A 19,267-nucleotide genomic window follows, 5' to 3' on the forward strand; every position below is an offset into this window, starting at 1 on the left:
TTTTTGTGCGTCCGACAGCAAATAAAGAGATTTAAAAAATTATCTTGTTTCTATCGGACGTCCGATAGAGACATATTCAGCGTCCGATAGTTTTGTCGACTTTGAAGGATCCTATCGGACGTCCGAAACATGCGTCCGAAGTTGTGCAATGATTATCGGACGTCCGGTACTGTCTTCTTGAGCGTCCGACAGGTTCAGCATACTCTGTCTTTTTCAAATGTGCTTAATCTTTGAACCTGGTTTATTTCATTACTGAAAAAGCCTTTGAGGAGATGTTAGCAACATCCATTTGTTTTGTAATCATCAAAAGTTAGGGACCAATGTCAATAATATCCTTCTCAGATTATAGGTGAACATTTTTGCTCTTAAAGCTGCCCTATTTGGATCAATTTCATCTTTAGATTCGGAATTCGAAATGACATCACCTTCATAATTGTCCTCATAATCTGAGAAGGCAATATCACTCATATCAAATGATTCATATGCCTCACTGCCATTGCTTAAGCTGTCCTCTTTGTCATTGTTTGCTTCGTACAACCAAGAATCATCATCACTTGAAATGAACACTTCATCATCCCTTTCAATATTTTGTAAATTAGGTTCAGCATTTCCAGCAATATCCTCAATTCCTAGATTCTCTTGCCCACCACCAAAGTTGTTATTGTTGTTCACAAACATATTAAATGGAATTACATCCATGTAGTCTACAAACAAATTGATTACCAGCTCATTTTCATGCACCTTAAACATTTCCGTGACCGCCTTATCAGTGTTAACATCCATTGTTGCAGCACTTCTTGGAATTCCACATCTCATATGTAGCAAATAATTAAGATTTCTAGGTAACTCGTGAAGTGCTTTCTCACAAATATCATTCAACAGTTCTATATAAAAATACCTATCAGGATTTACATTGGAAATCCTGATTCTTCTTCTATTGTAGTGAACTATAATGTCATATGCAACAACAGGTGACATCTTGTTTTACCCAAATTAATCGTTAGTATCATAGTTGTTACTTACTAACATCAAAATCTAAATAATGAAGTAAAATCTTCTTTGTGATATAATAACACCTAAGAGCAGCTTTCAAAGTACAAAAAACCTCCATAATCCATCATAGATTTTTTCTTTTCATTTGCTCACATCAAATAGCTTTATTATTCCAAAACAACCTCAACTTTCTTTCATTCTTCTATTACCATCCTTTATTACTCAACAAGCTCTACAAAACCAGTACAAGCCATTTATCTACTAAATGAGATGAACAAATATTTTTAATGAAACTCTATTGAGTCACCAAACTTCTATATTTTAGACAAAAAACAAGAAACATCATATTGATCATCAAGTAAAACTCATTGCAATACAATTCTCCCTCTACAAATCATTAAGCTATATGAACATCAGTTGCTCAAAAGTCCATCAAATACACCACATGCATGCATTATTAGTCATAGATTTAGCATCAAAACATCAACGTAGACATGATCTAACCTTAAAACCATCATCCCTTTCTACTGCCTAACTTTTGAATCAATCTCACAGCCATATCTTCATCTTATAATATTAATAACAGATTATATGCCACTATAACAAGCATATAGATCATTAATGTCAACTATTAGTGTCTATTACTTGTAAATAGGTACAATAAATCCAACAAAATTGTGATCCTTTACCTCAACAGCTTTCTATCAAGCTCATATGTTGCAGATATGTCACTATTCTGACTTATCCTTCATGAGATGAAGGATTTTTACCAGTTTTGCTACTATATCTTCTCCTTTCTCTATAGCTATTTCTTCTGCACTTTAGAAGCAATAAGGTAGTTCGGATGGTGCCAGAAGCATTATATATCCCAAGTGAAATGGCGCCAAATTGCATATCAAGAATATTACTTGGAAGATTTATATTTTTCCCACATTTCTGGTTTCGTTTGGATTAGCTATTTTTGGAGGTGTTTTTTAAAAACTTTACTGTAGCTGTGTATATGAAAAACTTTTACTATAGATGTTTTTTGGATTGTTTTTAGAGGTATTTTTAAAATATATTTTAGACTATTTTTATAATTTACAAATTTTTTGGAATTTTTTAAAAATATATACTAGCTCTATTTCTATATATTAATATTTATTTATATATATAATATTTTTTTATTTCGATTTTTTTATAATATGTATATTAATACATATTTATATATAATATAAATATAATATGTATATTAATATATATTTAATATACATATATTAATATATTAATATATATTAATATACATATTATAAAACAAAATTAAAATATATATATTTATATATTTATATAAATATATTTTAAACAAAATATTTATATTTATATATAAATATAAATATATTTATTTCAATTGATATAATATATGTAATATACATAATTTAAATATACATATTAACATTAATATAATTTATATATATATAATATAATATACATAATTGAAATATACATATTAATATATATTAATATACATATTATAAAAAAATTGAAATAAATATATTTATATAAATATATATAAATAAATATATGTATATATTTATATTAATATAAATATATACAATAAAATTTATATAAATATATTTATAAATTTATATAAATATTATAAATAAATATATTTATGTATTTGCATAAATATATATAAATATATTTTAAATAAAATATTTATATTTATATATAATTATATGTATTATTTTATTAATTTTATTTTTTTTAAATTTATTTTTTGTACATATATTTTATGAATTTTATTTTTTTGAAATAAATGTATTTATAAATTTATATAAATATATAAAAATAAATATATTTATATATTTACATAAATATATATGTAAATATTTATATATATATATTTTTTAAACAAAGTATATTAATATTTATATATAAATATATTTATTTATTTTTGGTATATATATTTTATTAATTTATAAGTATATATATATTTATTTTAAACAAAATATAAATATTAATTTTTGTATTAATATTTATATATAAATATATATTTATTGAACAAAATATATTTATTGTATATAATATTTATATATAAATATATATTAATACATTTTTTGTATATTTGGAGTTATTTTTGACTTATTGTTTGGATATATTGTTTTTGTTTGTGTATTACTGTAGCATTGTAGATGAAAAGCAAGTATTTCAAAAACGCTCAAATCCAAATGGAGCCTGTAATATTTTAGAGACTGATATTGTGAGGGTATTTCTGTCACTTTATTGCTGTTGAATTTGACATTTGGTCACATCAGAATGAAAGGGAAGGGTAGTGTAATTTTTAATATTGGAGACTGCTTATGAGTAATTATCAGAAACCTCAGGGAAGGTTTCTAAAATTTTCCCTTTCATTTTTAATGGGAATAGTTTGCATGGTGGGATTTGCACTACTACTTGACTTGGGCTTTCTATTGAAATTGGGATTTTGTTTTCATTTTTCCTACTAGACATGTAGACAAAACTTAGGAGTTAGAGAGGTCAAACTTGTGGTCACTACAAAAATTAGAGCACTGAACATACTCCTAATTGTTTTTCTTTTTATGAATATTACTCCTAGGTAGATATAGATGTTTGAGTAATAGCTTGTTGAGATAGCATTTTTATTTAGGTATAATTATTGCCAATATGTAACAAATTATGAGAAAACTTATGCTAATGCTGACATAAATGTTTCTTAGATATGATTTAGAGTAGGGTGAACTGTTGCTAGTTTGATATTTACGATAATATTTTCTCCAGTGTAGAAGAAAAACATATAGATGATCGATTCACCATTTTGAATTATGAATAACTCAGGGTTGGCTTAGTAAGCAACAAATTGCTCCTAAGAATAGTTTAGTAGAAGAATTGTGATACCTGAAAGTGTTATGAGTATGATATTTATGTTAGCTTTTTCTCTACTATAAAAGACACGAAAGATACCATTTTGAACCATAAGTGTTACAACTGAAAATGCTAGAAGTAGCATACCATTTTGAACCATAAATGCTCAAAAATGATTTGTTAAGCGACAAATTTCTACTATGAATACTTGTCTAGGAAAATGATGATAACTGAAATTATGAACATTTGTTTAATGAAAGAAAAATAATAGCTAGCAGCATATATTATAAATGATAATAACCATTGACAATAATAATTACCTTAGTATATTATACTGGCATACAAAAGATAATAACTACCAATAACAACAACTACAAAGACTAGTTTAAAGGGGCACTTGTTAAGATATAATTGACGTGTTAAATTTTAGAAAAAAAAATTGAGATAATTTTTTTTAAAAAAAGTATATAAATACAATATAGAGTAATAATTGTTAGTATGTGTATTCACATAGTAGATTGGATGTGATTTAAGTGTATTCACAAATATCCATTGGGCACTTGTTAGAAAAAACCTAATTTAAAATACAATTAGAGTGTGTACAATAATAACAATTACTGTAAGAAAAAACAATAATAACAAGTAATACATTAAAAAAATTACTAAAATGTTTATTGACGATATTGGCCTGAATCATATCCATTAGAAATAACAATTAAAATTTCAAGTGCAATTAGTATATATAAAAATATGTAATTTCTGCTTAAATATAATTATTGTGACATCTTATTAGATTGCATCTCCAGTTTAGTTATTTAATTCCACTAATATTGGAGCACGTGTGTGGCACGTCGCAAGTATTATTTTTGTGATACTTAATCAAATAATATTTTTCTTTAGATTATTTTAAAAAATTTTGAACTATTTTAGTTACTTTATATTCTGTTACAGATCATAAAAAGGGAAGTTTTCTATCCCAACGAAGAAAAATGAAAAACTATTTGTATTACTTTATTTTTCCTTTAATACATAACGCTTGCATACCATTTTTAATGGGTAAAATGTATTACATCCTTGTGGCTTAGCCATGAGGCAAATAATTCCCTTGTGCTTCTAAAACCTATTTAACAACTCCTTTATACTTTGGATAAAAGTGTCTGATGCCAAAAAAAAATAGTAACAATGTGTTTTGAGAATCAAGCACCTATATATGGGTTTTTTTTTTAAAAAAAAATAATTGATTCAGAATTTTCTCACCTGCTTTACCCAAAATAAGTGGGTTAAAAAAGAAACAAGGAAAACTTTATGGGTCAAACTAAAAATTTTACAATTTACATTACTTCTCCCTCGACTACAATATACTTATATATCCAATTTATAATTGCATAATTGGTGAGATTGATCAAGAAAACTGGAAAGGGCAAGGGTACACGTTTTTGTTGACCTCTTACTACAGGTAGGGAAGTCATTTTGACAACGAGTATCTATTCAAATGTTTTCCATCGACTTCGCACTTTTACGTAATGCATAATGAAGTATTAAGTAGGTATAAAAAGTACAAGGGAGTTATTTGTATAATTGATAAACCACTGAGGGGTATAGTTCATACACCTTTTTTCCCCTCCTACTCTTGTAAAGATTTTTTGACCATTCCTGGAAGAGGAATAGAGAGAACCACTATTATCTATCAGAACTCAAAATCTGCTGTTTTTAATAGCCTCAACCATAATTATTTGACGCTAACCGAGTCTGAAAAACAGGTTGATCACGGTTCAACCGATTCGACTTACCAATCCAGATTGGGTTTTAAAACATCTGCCTCAACCAATAACAATTTGTTTAGGGGATGATTTCATTGCACCAATTTGTAATAAAAGATTTTGAAAAAAAAAAATCCTTAACAGTCTCTATCACACAGGCACCAAAAATATCTACCTTGCATATAAGAAAAATAAAAGATCTAGCATTTTGTTTCTCATTTTGCCATGTGGCTTTTTGATTATTTGACAAGTGGCATAACTTCAATATATTTCTCTTGCAAATTGTTTTTGCTCCTTCCACTGTCTTCCGACCAAAGTAAGACCCATTGGGCTAATTTCTGGCTTTAAAAAGGATTGGGCCATATCTTCTTCTTTTGACCTAATGGGTTTCATTAAGCTCAATTATAAAACTAAGATCTTATTTGATAATTCAATTCGACATTTAAATTTAATGGATTTAAATTTTAATATATTCAAATCATTTGAGAACAAAAAATTGAACGTCTAAAGTGACACTGAATTTTCTAGACAAAACTTGCTCCCAAAATTAAGTGATAAGCTATTCACTTATCTCTGAATGTGATATGCATTCAAATGTATTAGATTTAATACTTAATAATTCAATAACCTAATGGATTCAAATTTCAGATTTCAGATTTCAATTTTATCAAATGCACCCTAAGTTGATGTGTTGTCTGATCCATCTCCCTTAGATTAGTCTTAATATAACAAAAAAGAGATGTTAGTGTAACAACTTCTTTTTTTTTCCATGTGTATAGCCTCTTTTTTTGACAAGTGGCAAATTCATTTTTAGTTGAATTTTTGTTCCACTATTTTTTTGATTTGCCAAAAGTCATAAACATCTCTTCTTCCAATTCTTCTCTTTTTCCTCTTTCTGCATCTGCCTTCAACCCTTATCTTCCTCTTTTTTCTTCATCTTTCTTTTTTTCCCTTCAAATTTTTTCTTTATAATTAATTATACTGAGATTAATATTTTACTATTTTTTAGCTGATTATTGTTGACCATGGAGAAGTATTGCAACAATCAATTGATTTATACTATCACTTTCTCCTTCATCAATTTTAACTCTTTAATTTAGTATTTTGCTATTTCCCTTCGTCTTTTCCTTCTTCCTAATGTTTCTCTACCTTTTCTCCAATTGCTTAGTCCATGCATCTTTTCCTTTTTCCTCTAATTAATTGAATATATGTTTTTCTTACACACAGATGGATATTTCTTTTCTTCTTTTGTTCAAAAATTGTGATTTATGATCATCGCTTTTTCTTAGGAAAAATATAGACAATAGATCTTTAACCTCCACTTCCTACTATCTAGTATGTTCCATTTTATTTTTATTTATTTTTCCCCCATTTCACGCTACCAAATATGGACTTAAGATTTTTTCTTCGTTAACTATATTTTATTTAGCCTTTGTCAATTTTCTTTTTCTGCCTCTTTATCTTGTTACCATGATGTATTTATTTATTTTGCCTTGATCTCCTTGACATTCATTAAACCTTCCACTATTTTGGTTCTGCAGGTCGATTTTCTTTTGTGAGGTATGCTTTAAATTTTGCAATTCTAATGTTTTAGTTCATTTTCAATGCACAATTGAATCTTGCACTTCCTTTAGTAAATCTTTGGTACTGAATTTTTGTACTCTTTTTATGCATTGAAAAGCCTTCCATTTGATTTTCCTACAAGTTTTATTGTGTATTTTGTAGGATGGAAGTTTTTACATAATGATGTCTTGTTTGAAAAAGAAACAGTGATGAAATTTTATGCATTTATAATTATAATAGCATGATATTTGAGCTTTATGAAGTACGTATCATTTATGTTAACATTGAACTGGTTTTGCATTTCTCATGTGCTTGGCTTTTGAATTCTTTGTTGTTGTTTGTTTATACAATATAGCAACATAAATCTGTACATCATCATAATAAGTAAGTTGAAGCAAACTTTTAGAACATTCCACTAAAAACAAATGTTATTTTTTTAGGCTCATTTTTCGGCAATTATAATTGCTCTTCATTTGAAAGCAAATTAGAGTACGAAGAATTTTAGCAAGGATTTTATACGTGGGCCTAAGCTGTGCTTGCATGACCAATCATGTGAATATACTGCTAGCCGGATGCCCTTAGCTACTGACAAATAATCACTATTGATAAAATGTAGGCAAGAGTTACTAGAGTTTTTGAATAATTTAAAAGAAATTTACTCAAGAGTATCTACCCTGACACAAAACTACACATGTACACCTATCATTTGAATAGATTGCCCGCCATACCCCTTGGCTGGATGCCCCTAGCTGCCGACAAATTAACAATTTGGTAAATTACAGGCGGGCTAATGTAGTCTCAATCCGGATGAGAGGCAGGAGCGATCATCAGATGGATCGCTTCTGAGCTATTAATGGTCACGATTTGCCTCCAAAAACATGTACAGTTCAAATCATTTCTTGTACCTCGTTTTTAACAACATATGTTGGAATCACAAAAATTTATTCTAAAATTACATGTTATACAAATAAAGTTTCGTCGTATGAAAACGAAGTTATGCAGTGTCTAAAATATACAAAATCGCCTGCAACCATTCTTGCTCGTGGTCCGTCTCAATCCTAATGGCACCGGATAAAAGATGACACGAGTGTTATTTTATTTACAAAAATTTATAATTTTTTTTACGTTGATATGTATGCAATTTACAGCACCAAAAAATAGACAACTGTTCATGTACAATTCAGATTTGACTCAACCGATATGTAATTTTCAAATTGAATAGTAGTTAGTTTTATTTAAGATATTTACGAAAAAGTTGTAGAAATTGGGTATTATGAATTTCCACTTGTTAACAACTGTTGCACTCTTACCCCACGCTGAAGCAATTAAGGTTGTAGAGAATGTTATAATGGACTATCTCTTTTTTCTTCGTGCACTTATTCTGTGCTCTGGCGGTCTCGATTACGTCCAAAGAATTACAGGTGTAGAAGGGATAATTTCAGAAACCTCCCTTGAGGATTTTAACAATTTCATTTAGCTCCCTCAAGATTTTAAAAATTTTACATATCTCCCTTATCGTTTAAAATGACAATACTATCCTTAAATATTTTAATAAGATTCCCTTCTTTGGTGTGCTTATATTTAAAATGAATTTTAAAATTATTTTTTTGTTCTTTTTCATTCTTATTGCTTTCTTTTTATTTTTCACCAATAAACGTGCAGAACTACCAGTATTATCTCTAATTTCTATTGTAACCAAAATGTCGAACTAGTGATTTTTTTTTACTAGTTAACTTTATACATAAGCCAATGCATTTGTTGATCTTTGTTTTCTATTTTTTGGTATCACAATGAATAATAAATCAAACAAATGGTCCAAAACCACCATTAGGTTAGGATAATCTGACTATTCGAATTTCGAATTCACAAACTCTAAAAGAATTATTTTAACATTTTCTTTTCTACCTTATAATTCTAAATCCATGATAAAATACCATCAAAAGTATTCTATTACAGTGATAAAATTATTATTATAGTTGTTAATCAAATAGTAGATATGGACATGAAAGATTTGACATCTTTTCCTTATAATTATACTAGATAATCTTATAATTGTATAGAGAAGTAAATTAAAACTCACTACACATGAATATTTTTAGGTATTCATTTAAAAATTTGACCAAGTCAAATATTATATTAAAGTTTGATTACTAAAACTGTCAGATCAAGAGAGGTTAGGTGTAATTTCACAAATCTCAGAGGAGTTTAATAAAATTGTCAAAAACCTCAAGAGATGTTTTTGAAATTATCCCAGCGTAGAATATTGAGAAATTCTAGAACGATGTCCTACCAACCCCACTAGACCCGAGTGTAGTAGTGCTGCTAATCTTATGTTTTGTTGACAAAGGACTACATAACGTCGGACTGAATTTTCTCAGCCCTAATTAAAGAAGAAACTAGTTAGTCGTGTTTACCCGACACAGAGGCAGTTTAGGCTTGACATTTCATGTCTTATTCCTCCGAACTGGATAAATGATTTCGCATAGAATACAACTTATTTACAGCCGATCAGGTTGACCTTCTCTGCTTGTGGTCCTGTGCTCAGCGGACTAATCATCGGACGCGAGAAATGGCAGAGAAATTGAAATCATGACAACCTATGATTGTGGCGTGGCTGTGATTGAAAATCAAATGTTTGGATTATAATTTTTTGGAGTTTTTTCAAATATATATATAATATGAGAAAATTTAACTTGTTACATAAATGCTAAGTATCTAAATGCACAATATTAAGATATAAAAGCATTTCACAAAACCGAAAATCAAATTCTGAAATTCCAAAATTGAAGTCATATATTTTTTTGGTTGTCAATTAAACGTAAACACTGAACAGAAAAAATGAATTAATCAATAGCACTGTAGTTTGGAGAGACCGTTTGAGAGAGAGAGGGAAGGGGCGGTGGGGGTGGGGAGAAACAAAAATGTGGTGCGTCTTATGAGGGAGAAACAAAAATGTGGGAATCTCTCAACGCGCAAGGACATGTGTGAATGCGTGTGATTCCACACTTTGTTTTGGTGCGTCTTGTATGCTCTATCTTTGTCTGTAACGAAAATTGTGTGTACTAGCGTAAGAGCGAGATATTCAGCAAATCTTATCATGCTAATCATGTTAGACCCAAAGAAAATAAAACCATGCTAATCATCAGATTTTGTATATTAAATGATGAATTTCACTTAGAATTTTGAGATAATTTCAAAAGCCTCCCTTGCGGTTTTTTCTAATCACACCTAACACCCCTCAATTTTCTAAAATCACACTCAACACCCTTAAAATGACAACCTTTGTAACATGCCACCCCTGTTATGTAAAAATAATATTAAAAAAAATATTTAGTAGAGGGACTATAGTATTCTTCCAATTTTGCCCTTTTGCAAGTTGATTATTGAATTTTAGAAGATGAAAATAAAAACAAATAGGACTGCAATATTTACATAGAAATTGAGGGAGTGTAAGTACCATAACTGCTGAATCGTATAATTTTTTGTTGATTCATATGACTGTTATAAGATCTATGCCAAAGTTGTGGATAGAAATGAAATACTTTTTCTTCATCAAATGAATGATTTGAACCTATTTTCCCCCTCACTTCTTACTGATTAAACTAGATAACAAAATAAAATCATAGTTAAAAAAAAATGGATTTTCTATGTTTAGATTGTCTAAATACCTCAAAATCTATCTTCGGTTGCATATGCCAAAACAACAACGCCCAAAATGTGCCCAAATTTTATGGCTTTTATTACTTTATTTTTATCATAATCGAACATAAATGTTTTTTTCTTGTTTCTTGCCCTTTCTTGCATAAGAAATATGAAACGAGTATAAAAAGAATCAACTTGTTTTTATTTTCATCCTCTAGCTTTCAAAAATCAACTTGCAAGAGGGCAAACATGGAAGAATATTATAGTCTCTCTCCTAAATGCATTTTTTAATACTATTATTATCTAAAGGGGTTGATATGTTATACAAGTCGTCATTCTAAGGGTGCTAAGTGTGATTTCAGAAACTTTAGGGGGCTAGGTGTGATTAGGAAAAACCCCAAGGGAGGTTTCTGAAATTTTCCCTAGAATTTTTACATAAATTAAGCATTACTTAATATATTCAGAGACAGCAGAATTTTATTATCAAACAAATTTAATACAAAAAGTACTTAATATCATCATCAATTTTGAACACTTAATCAGCTATCAAACACGCCCCCTTAACAATAACAGTGTACAATATTAATATATGCAAACCATTGCCCCATTTTGGCTCAGAACTCGAAACAAGTTATCAATTGTAATATCGTATACTTAAAATAATGCATTTACTAGTTGCTGTTTCTTGGCTTGGGAGCAGATGCAATTCCCAAAGTTGAACTCGCAGTTTAACTTCAATTCTTTTTATTATCACTCACGTACAGCACTAGTAGCTTTCGATGCAAGAGAATTGTTGACTTCCAGAAATGCAAGGGTAGGTAGGTAAGTGTATTTTATTTTATCCAATCTTTTCTCGAATCCATAACAATCCACAAAAAAAAAAGTATGTTCAATTTCTTTACAAAACCCTCCAACCAAACGACCCCAAATGAAAGGAGGTTTTGTTTTAATCCAACCTAATGGCAATAGTACAGCCAGCAATAGAACGTGCTTCCATATCCATGTAGGGAATCACAATTTGACAGATGAATATTTTCCCCTCAATGAATTTTGGATAATTCCCTAGATGTATACGTCCTCTATATTGCTAGTATTATTGCTGCTGTACCTGTTTGACTTAGTTCACAAACAGCATTTAATACTTCCTTTAGACCCTTAAATCCTAAGTCTCTTCATGGAAAGCACGTCAAAGAAGAACCCCACCAATTGGAAAACTGAAGAAGGAAACAAATGCAAGAAAATCATTTGGTTGACCTTTTAACACAGCTATAAAACTAGACAGACAACCAATTTCCACCACACTGGAAAACAGAATTTGGCTCATTGTTCCCCATTCATTCTTCACCAACCTCTTCAACAACATCCAAAACCAAAACCAACACACAAACACGCATTTGAGTAGAAAAAAAAACAGTCTGCGAATAGAATACCTCTCGGAGCATGGCCCGTGTGCGTTCAAAGATTACAGCCTTCTGCATGAGCCCTGCAGTGGCTCGCGTTTGTGTTCGTTCACCATCTCAAAGGTACAAGAAAGCTGAGAGTTTCTTTAAATCTGATGGCAACTCGGATCATTCAAGTAAAAGCAGCGGTGAACTGAGCTTTAATGGGGATGTGTCCAAGCTGGAAAACAATGGCGGCAACCGTGTCATGGTGGTTGTTAATTCAAGTCTTGAAGCTAAGGGTGCTCTTCAATGGGCACTCTCACATACTGTGCAGAGCCAGGATTCCATTATTCTTCTGCATGCAGCCAAGCCCTCCAAACATGGTAAGCTTTCTGTACCCCTATTTCTGAATTTCTTTTATCCCCAATTCCAAGTACATGGTTAATGGGACAAAAATATAATGTAACAAATGAGTCATGTTGCAGGTCTAAACTCAGACGGTAAAAGCAATCAGAAGGCTTATGAACTTCTTCACTCTATGAAAAACACATGTCAAAAGAGAAGACCCGGGGTAAGTAATTTTGCTTTGAACATTCACTTAATTTTTCTAACTTTACAAGAAATAACAGGACTGAAACAATCAATATCTGTTTCAACGATAGAACATGCTAAAACCTTTTCTCACTTTTGCATATCTCTTGATGTAAATTAGGGAGTAATTCATGTTGCTGGCTTGTCTTTATTAGGTGCAAGTTGAGATAGCATTGCGAGAAGGAAAGGAAAAGGGACCAATAATTGTTGAAGAAGCAAAACAGAGAAATGTCACTCTATTGGTTTTGGGACAAAGAAAGCAATCAATAATGTGGCGCCTGCAAAAGATGTGGGCAGGGAAAACAACAAGAAATGGGGTGGCTGACTATTGCATCTTAAATGCTAACTGCATGACAATTGCAGTGAGAAGAAAAAGCAGAAAGTATGGAGGATACTTGATCACTACCAAGCGTCACAAGAATTTCTGGCTTTTGGCTTAGTCAAGTGACTGCTTTTGAAATGTCAATACAAAAGTGAAAAAGAAGCTAGTTATTCACAAATAATCAGAAATTTTTCCACTCGCTGATCATAGAGTGCAAGAAATCAACTGAGAACAGGGCAGCACTTTTCTGTTAAATAATTAAGACAAAATAAAACTTGACATACTCTCAATTGCTGACACTCTTGGGAAAAAAATGCACAATTTAAATTCACTGGGCAGTGTGACTACTTAGTATTTCCTAGTAGCAGCAAAATTATTTCCAGTACTGCTATTATGCTTAATGTGAAACAGGTACTTCTAAAGACAAAAGGGTCTCACATCCCCCCGTGGCCCAGAACAAGACCTTAAGTTAAAACTGATGCAGCAGAAAGAACACAAACTTGTGAGTTGATGTTTCAGCTAATTCACAATTTAAAAAGGATGCAAGACCTAAAGATTCCACCATAATTGCAATAGGAAACCTTCAAGTTTTTTTTTTCCTCTGCTGCCAAAATTCTAGCATTCTTGCCAGATGGGCATAAATCACATGCAGTCCAAGAGAAGCAAGAAATTAATTTGATCCTCTACTGCCTGCATAGTTAATTGTACTCCAGATGCAGAACAAAATCAATTTTTAAAGTGTTGACATTTCCAATGATTACTGAACAGAATTGTATTCGTTAACAATTAAATAAAGATTACATAAACTACATTTTGTAACTGTACAGATAATATAAAACAATAGCATCCGGTCAAATTTTCCCCCTTTGCTTTTCATGTTTTCCTTATTTTAAATTTTCACCTTTCCAAAAGGGGCAATTGAATTCAAATGTGAATAACCACTAACTGAAACAGTCCTCCGTATGTCATACCTTATCTTCTATTGTCAAATCAATCCCCCTTACTGACCTGGTCTTCCCTTCCAAAGTCTCATGGCACCAGCTCCAATGGCAACTCTGGTAGATTCAATATCAGAACATGGAGCTCACCAGCTTAATTCATCAGTTTTGTGAAGCTACAATGAAAATGCAACTTATATATCCTTCCTTTGTCCTCCTTTTTCTTTTCATCAACCAGCAATCTTCAAGGAAACGACCTCGCAAGTACCTTTTCCATTCTTTCAACATTGAACTTAAAAAATTATATATGCTTTTTCTACAGAAATATCACTTTTACGCTTTCTGTGGCTCAAACCTGTAACCAGATCTATATAGAAATTGGTACAGTTGATCATATCCTGCAAGTACTCCAGCCCCTGCCACACCAAGAAGCATGTTTGCCGTCACTCCACGGAATAATGCAGTAAAACCCTCATGCTGTACAATTTCACAGAATGCATGAGCTCCATTACGATACTTCAGCGATTGTCCAGAGGTTAGCATCATTCTTCTACGCAACGTGTCAAAAGGGTAAGCACATACCCCTGAAACAGTAGTCACACCCCAACCCAAGAAGAAGCTAGCAAAAAAATTGTCCTGAAATATAGAAAGAATGCTTATTATGGGTAGGTGTTGGGGGACTGTCATAAAGAAACATAACTAAGCATCTATCAAAAATCAGCACTCTATATGTTGTAAATCATGCAGAATTAGTAACACCATACATATGTCATATCTCCATATTAAGAAAGTGCACCACAAGACTCCTTTAACTCTTTCTTCTTTGAATCCCAAATCATGAGAAAAAGCACTTCAAAAAGTCTTTTATACTTGTTACTCTAATAAGGGTGGGAAGGTGGGGGTATAAAAGGATAAAAGGAAGTAAAAGTTCCAACTTATGATTTTCATCAAATCATCAGTTGTTTTAGTCATTAAAGCATTCATTTTATGGTGCTCTGAGCATAGTCAAATGCATCACAACCACAGAATATCATACCTCAGTAACGTAAGTTTTATGTCTAAAGCAGAACAAATTACTAGTTGAAAACAAGTATTTTAGGCAGAAATTGTAACCACGTATTAGATTTACCTGAAAGTGGCCAACCAAAACGATAGGCTTCATGGTGTCATAGATGCCAAAATACATGCCTCGGTAAAGGGTTATTCCAATGATTGAAACCCCAAACCCTCGATAAAGGCCAACGATGCCATCACTTAACAAGGTCTTACGATAAACATCTAGTAGCCCTTTGAATTGGCGTTTACCATTAGCTGGGCACTCCCTAGCATCTGTACCAAGTCTAGTCCTGGCATAATCTAAATGATAAAGAAGTAGTGATGTGGTTGCTCCAGCAGCACTTCCTGAAGCAATGTTTCCAGCAAACCACTTGAAATATCCATCTTTCTCCTTTGAGCACCCAAAAAAGCTTTTAAAGTAGCCTTTGAATGCAAAATTGGATGCCTACACAAATTCCAACAGTGTCTATTCAGCAGTGACATTCCACAGCACATTTGCAGGAACAGAGAATTAAACAATCAAGGTTTTTCATAAGTTAGGATCTTTTTATTTGTAAGAATAGACATCCAATGTTAGCTCATTTTGAGAGCGAGAGAGAGATGAGATAATGTTTCTTTGCAGTGACAGCAAAAACTTCGAGGGATAAGCTAGTAGCAGAAGTCAAAGCAAATGAGAACACATTAAACTTATAATGAGCTGATTTAAGTAAAAGAGAACAAGCCCTAAGTTCACAAAACTGCAAGTAGAACTCGTAAAAGAATTATGAGATGCCAAGAAAGGTAAATTTGCAACAAGCCATTTTTCTAGAGTAATATAGTATGATTTTCATGCAACTCAAGGCACATCCTACCAATGCCATACACAAAAATTTTTAATCACCCTGAATCCATGTGAAACATCAAGGTCTTTTTGGGTACCCCTGCCCCAGTTCAAATAACTAAGAGATTGCACTTCCTTGCTTCATAGTTCTCACTGCATAAAACATACTGCAACATACTGTTAAATAAAGAACCCTTCATTAGTTTTGAGTACCCTAGCTTAGCTAAAAGAATAATGTCAAGTTACATAGAATCTTAAAGGTTAAGAAGTAACCAGAACATAAGGACTACCAGAACACTGTATCGACCTTAAGGGAAAAGTCTTAATGTATGTCCAAATTCAAAAGATAGTTTAAACTGCCATAAATGTCCTGGGGTAGATTCTAGGAAGATGTGGTTGCCTAAATTCTTCTTTATAACAAAGTTGCTTGTTGTAGCTTCTATTGCCAACATCTCCCACTCTTCACAAACTAAATTTCACCAGGATGACCAGATATTCATTTTACACTTCTGTAGCTCAGGAGTTTCTCTACGTATTTTAAACCTAAGGCAACAACAGGACCCAAGCCATTAAAAAGGAACCCAACTTTCATTGAGTGATCAATGCCCTAAGCATGAAGCGCACAGCTTCAACAGATGTTATTGAAAATGCAGGTGGGAATGCCTATTAGTGCAGCAGACCCCTGGAAAGGACTATTTAATGCACCCTGATAATGAAGATACAAGTAAAAGCAAGCATGATATTCATACTCCAGCTGTCAAACCCTGCAGGACCATTAGAGTCTTCCATCCAGAATATATGTGTTCTCACCACAATATCCTCTCAGCATCCCCATGCAATACATATAATCATCAACACATCCTTTTTGGTCCCAAAAAAGCTCCACTCTGAAGCTACATTTGGATAGAGGGGAAGTTGTGCAGGAAAGTGAGGTAAAGGTAAAAATGACTTCCCCCTGCCCATAGAAAATGGGAATTAGTAATAGTTAGTACTAGTTATTATTGTATCTAACTAACTTCCTTCAAGTTCCGGCAAATTTGCAGGACAAAATGCAGGAAAGCTCAAAAAAATTTTCCAACTTTCTTGCTAACCAACAAACACCAAGGAAACATGTCTGATCCAGACTCCACAGGTCCAAGAACTTGACCTAGAAATAGGAGAGCACTTCTCAAAGGCAGGCTTGATCTTCCATCCATAGAACTTCCATATTTGAGCACTGCCACTGCTTTCAAGATCTCCCAAATGGCCTTGTCTTCTTCATTGATTGGTGTCTCAGTTGTGATCCTTAAGGTATTGTATGTTGCTCCAACCCTATTATCCATCCCCTAACTAGCCATGAAAACACTCAAATATATCTCTAAAGTTTAGAAGCTATTAAAAGAATGTCAAAATGAAAATAAATCATAAATGTAGGCATTCTTCATGAAGCTAAAGCTTATATAATTTGACTCATATTAATAAGCATGAAATATAAGGTAGCATAGCTAAAAAAGGCATCAGACAAACAATGAGTTGTATATATTGTACTTCTTACCGGAGAACTTCGTCTACATTTTTATATTAGATACACCTAATGCCAGGGAAAACTAAAACCTCTAGATAGCAAGAAATTACACACATTTGATTTATCATTCTCTACTAGCCTGAGCAGTTCTACCTGAAGATTATGCTATCTGCTAGCTGAAATTCAGACATGCCAGGGCTTGAGAAAATGTGGAAGGACTCAATTTGACCTATAGGTTTAAACTATCAACACATGGAAGAAATGCATGACATCCATAGGGAAGGCGCAAGGTCAAAAAAGGGTCAAGTAACCTCAAGTGATGTATTAAAACCTACAATTTCATAGCAAACTCAAGAACATTTGAAATAATGACAGGCCAATCACTGAACAAAATAGCATTTCGAAGGAGACCAGGCAGTGGATCTTCCTCTATCTACCATCAGTAAAATCCTAAGCTCTAAATTTAACCCATGAGCATTTTAGTCAAATTTCTCAAAAGGTTCTCTATCAAAGCCTTGGAGTTGAGAAATAAGACCGACAAATTGGCTTTACGATGACCCCTTTATGTAGAAGCAATCACATCCTACCATCCAAAACCTACCATAGTGGATCCTTAGTGAGCCAATAGCCAGTCCCTCTATCAATAACTGTTGCAAACTAAAACCATAAAGCAAGGTGCACAAGTTATGGGATAAGTAATTTAGGACCCAGACAAAAGAAGTAATACCAGCTTCAAGATAACCATGGTACAGGCATGGCGCACAGGAGATAGGTACAGGCATGGCGCACTGGAGATAGGCTCAAACTTAAGGTGTGAACCAGCAGTTTGATATGCTTGCATTGGATTCTTGAAGCAGCTAACTCTAGAGAAATGTTGATGTATTGAAGCTTTATTCTTGCACAATTCATAATTAATTTCTCAAAATACAACAATAGCACAACATTTGGCAAACCTAGTAGAACTGTTGATGCTTGCAGCTATAGTTGAACCAAAGAGTCGCAGAGGAATTAGGATAAATTAGCCTCTAAAAATTTGAACAAGACGCAAGAGAGAAAACAGAAAACAAGGAAAAGAGGCAAGGCATCAATAACCAACATCAGGAGAGAACGGATACCTGAGTTGGAAAATATCTAATGACATTGGCCTGGTTACCCCTCCAAAATGACAAAAGACCTTCCTCTTTGAAAATTCTTTTAAAGCAATCCCCAACACCCAAGTAAGGCCTGGTCAAATGCCCTCTTTTTATCATCTCTCCTTGGTTCTGCAACAAAAGTTTCACCCTCTCAATTGGTGCGGCAGCACTCTTCGCTACACTCGCTGCCGTCCCTCCGACGAGGAAATCTACAGAAAATCTCTCCGAGCGTGCTGCCATGTCGAATCTATTTAGCTTTCCCTTTCAAGCCCTGCACAAGTATACCAAGACATCAATAAGGAAATAGCAATAATTGGCCATTATCTTGGTGATTCTACTTCATTTTTCCTCTTTTCCCATAGGATTTTACCTCTCTGCAGCACCTATATGAAATAGTTACGTAGGACGCATTAAACCCAGTTAATGTTAGTATTAGTTATATTACTGGCCACGTGAACTATTAGTACTGGCTGGTTTTGTATGTTAGTGGTATATGGCACATATTTGTGGAGTCCGCAGCATCTGGCGTTAATATACAGATATAAAGGACGTAACCTCTGTTTTGTATTTTGGGTTATGAGCAGCCGCAGTTTCGTTTTTATATGTAACTAGTTTTGTACCCGTTTGTAACTAGTTTTGTACCCGTTCGAACGAGAATTGTCTAAAAATAATAAATTATTTAGTGTAATTCATAAACATAT

The 19,267-nt window shown here is 32.4% G+C and overlaps 2 protein-coding genes across 3 annotated transcripts; one reads left to right on the top strand and one right to left on the bottom strand.

Annotated features, from left to right (window-relative positions):
* Positions 1-12,135: 12,135 nt before the first annotated feature.
* LOC113740236 (uncharacterized) lies at positions 12,136-13,446 on the top strand. Its single transcript, XM_027267780.2, has 3 exons — positions 12,136-12,585; positions 12,688-12,773; positions 12,949-13,446. The coding sequence occupies exons 1-3, from the start codon at positions 12,261-12,263 to the stop codon at positions 13,231-13,233; spliced, it is 696 nt and encodes a 231-aa protein (XP_027123581.2). The 5' UTR covers positions 12,136-12,260; the 3' UTR covers positions 13,234-13,446.
* A 387-nt stretch (positions 13,447-13,833) lies between these two features.
* LOC113740235 (ADP,ATP carrier protein ER-ANT1) lies at positions 13,834-19,058 on the bottom strand. 2 transcript variants are annotated; one of them, XM_027267779.2, is made up of 4 exons: positions 18,937-19,058; positions 18,549-18,837; positions 15,183-15,554; positions 13,834-14,689 (listed from the first exon to the last, which is right to left on the bottom strand). In XM_027267779.2, exons 2-4 carry the CDS (start codon positions 18,804-18,806, stop codon positions 14,387-14,389), a joined length of 933 nt encoding a protein of 310 aa, XP_027123580.1. In that variant the 5' UTR covers positions 18,807-18,837; positions 18,937-19,058; the 3' UTR covers positions 13,834-14,386. The 2 variants fall into 2 exon arrangements, with proteins under 2 accessions (XP_027123580.1, XP_071902232.1); XM_072046131.1 differs by lacking the exon at positions 18,937-19,058 and having other exon boundaries at positions 18,161-18,692.
* Positions 19,059-19,267: the final 209 nt, after the last annotated feature.

The sequence above is a fragment of the Coffea arabica genome, chromosome 4c (genome assembly GCF_036785885.1).
Source record: "Coffea arabica cultivar ET-39 chromosome 4c, Coffea Arabica ET-39 HiFi, whole genome shotgun sequence".
Lineage (NCBI taxonomy): Eukaryota > Viridiplantae > Streptophyta > Magnoliopsida > Gentianales > Rubiaceae > Coffea > Coffea arabica.

What these genes read in the sequence shown, in the direction of transcription:
- LOC113740236 (XM_027267780.2), top strand. Translation starts at nt 12,261, where the DNA reads ATGGCCCGTGTGCGTTCAAAGATTACAGCCTTCTGCATGAGCCCTGCA. An exon ending in AGCCAAGCCCTCCAAACATG is followed by an intron (nt 12,586 to 12,687) that starts GTAAGCTTTCTG and finishes GTCATGTTGCAG; the next exon opens with GTCTAAACTCAGACGGTAAA. An exon ending in GTCAAAAGAGAAGACCCGGG is followed by an intron (nt 12,774 to 12,948) that starts GTAAGTAATTTT and finishes TGTCTTTATTAG; the next exon opens with GTGCAAGTTGAGATAGCATT.
- LOC113740235 (XM_027267779.2), bottom strand. Translation starts at nt 18,806, where the DNA reads ATGGCAGCACGCTCGGAGAGATTTTCTGTAGATTTCCTCGTCGGAGGG. An exon ending in TTAGATATTTTCCAACTCAG is followed by an intron (nt 15,555 to 18,548) that starts GTATCCGTTCTC and finishes GAATTTGTGTAG; the next exon opens with GCATCCAATTTTGCATTCAA. An exon ending in TTTTGGTTGGCCACTTTCAG is followed by an intron (nt 14,690 to 15,182) that starts GTAAATCTAATA and finishes TCTATATTTCAG; the next exon opens with GACAATTTTTTTGCTAGCTT.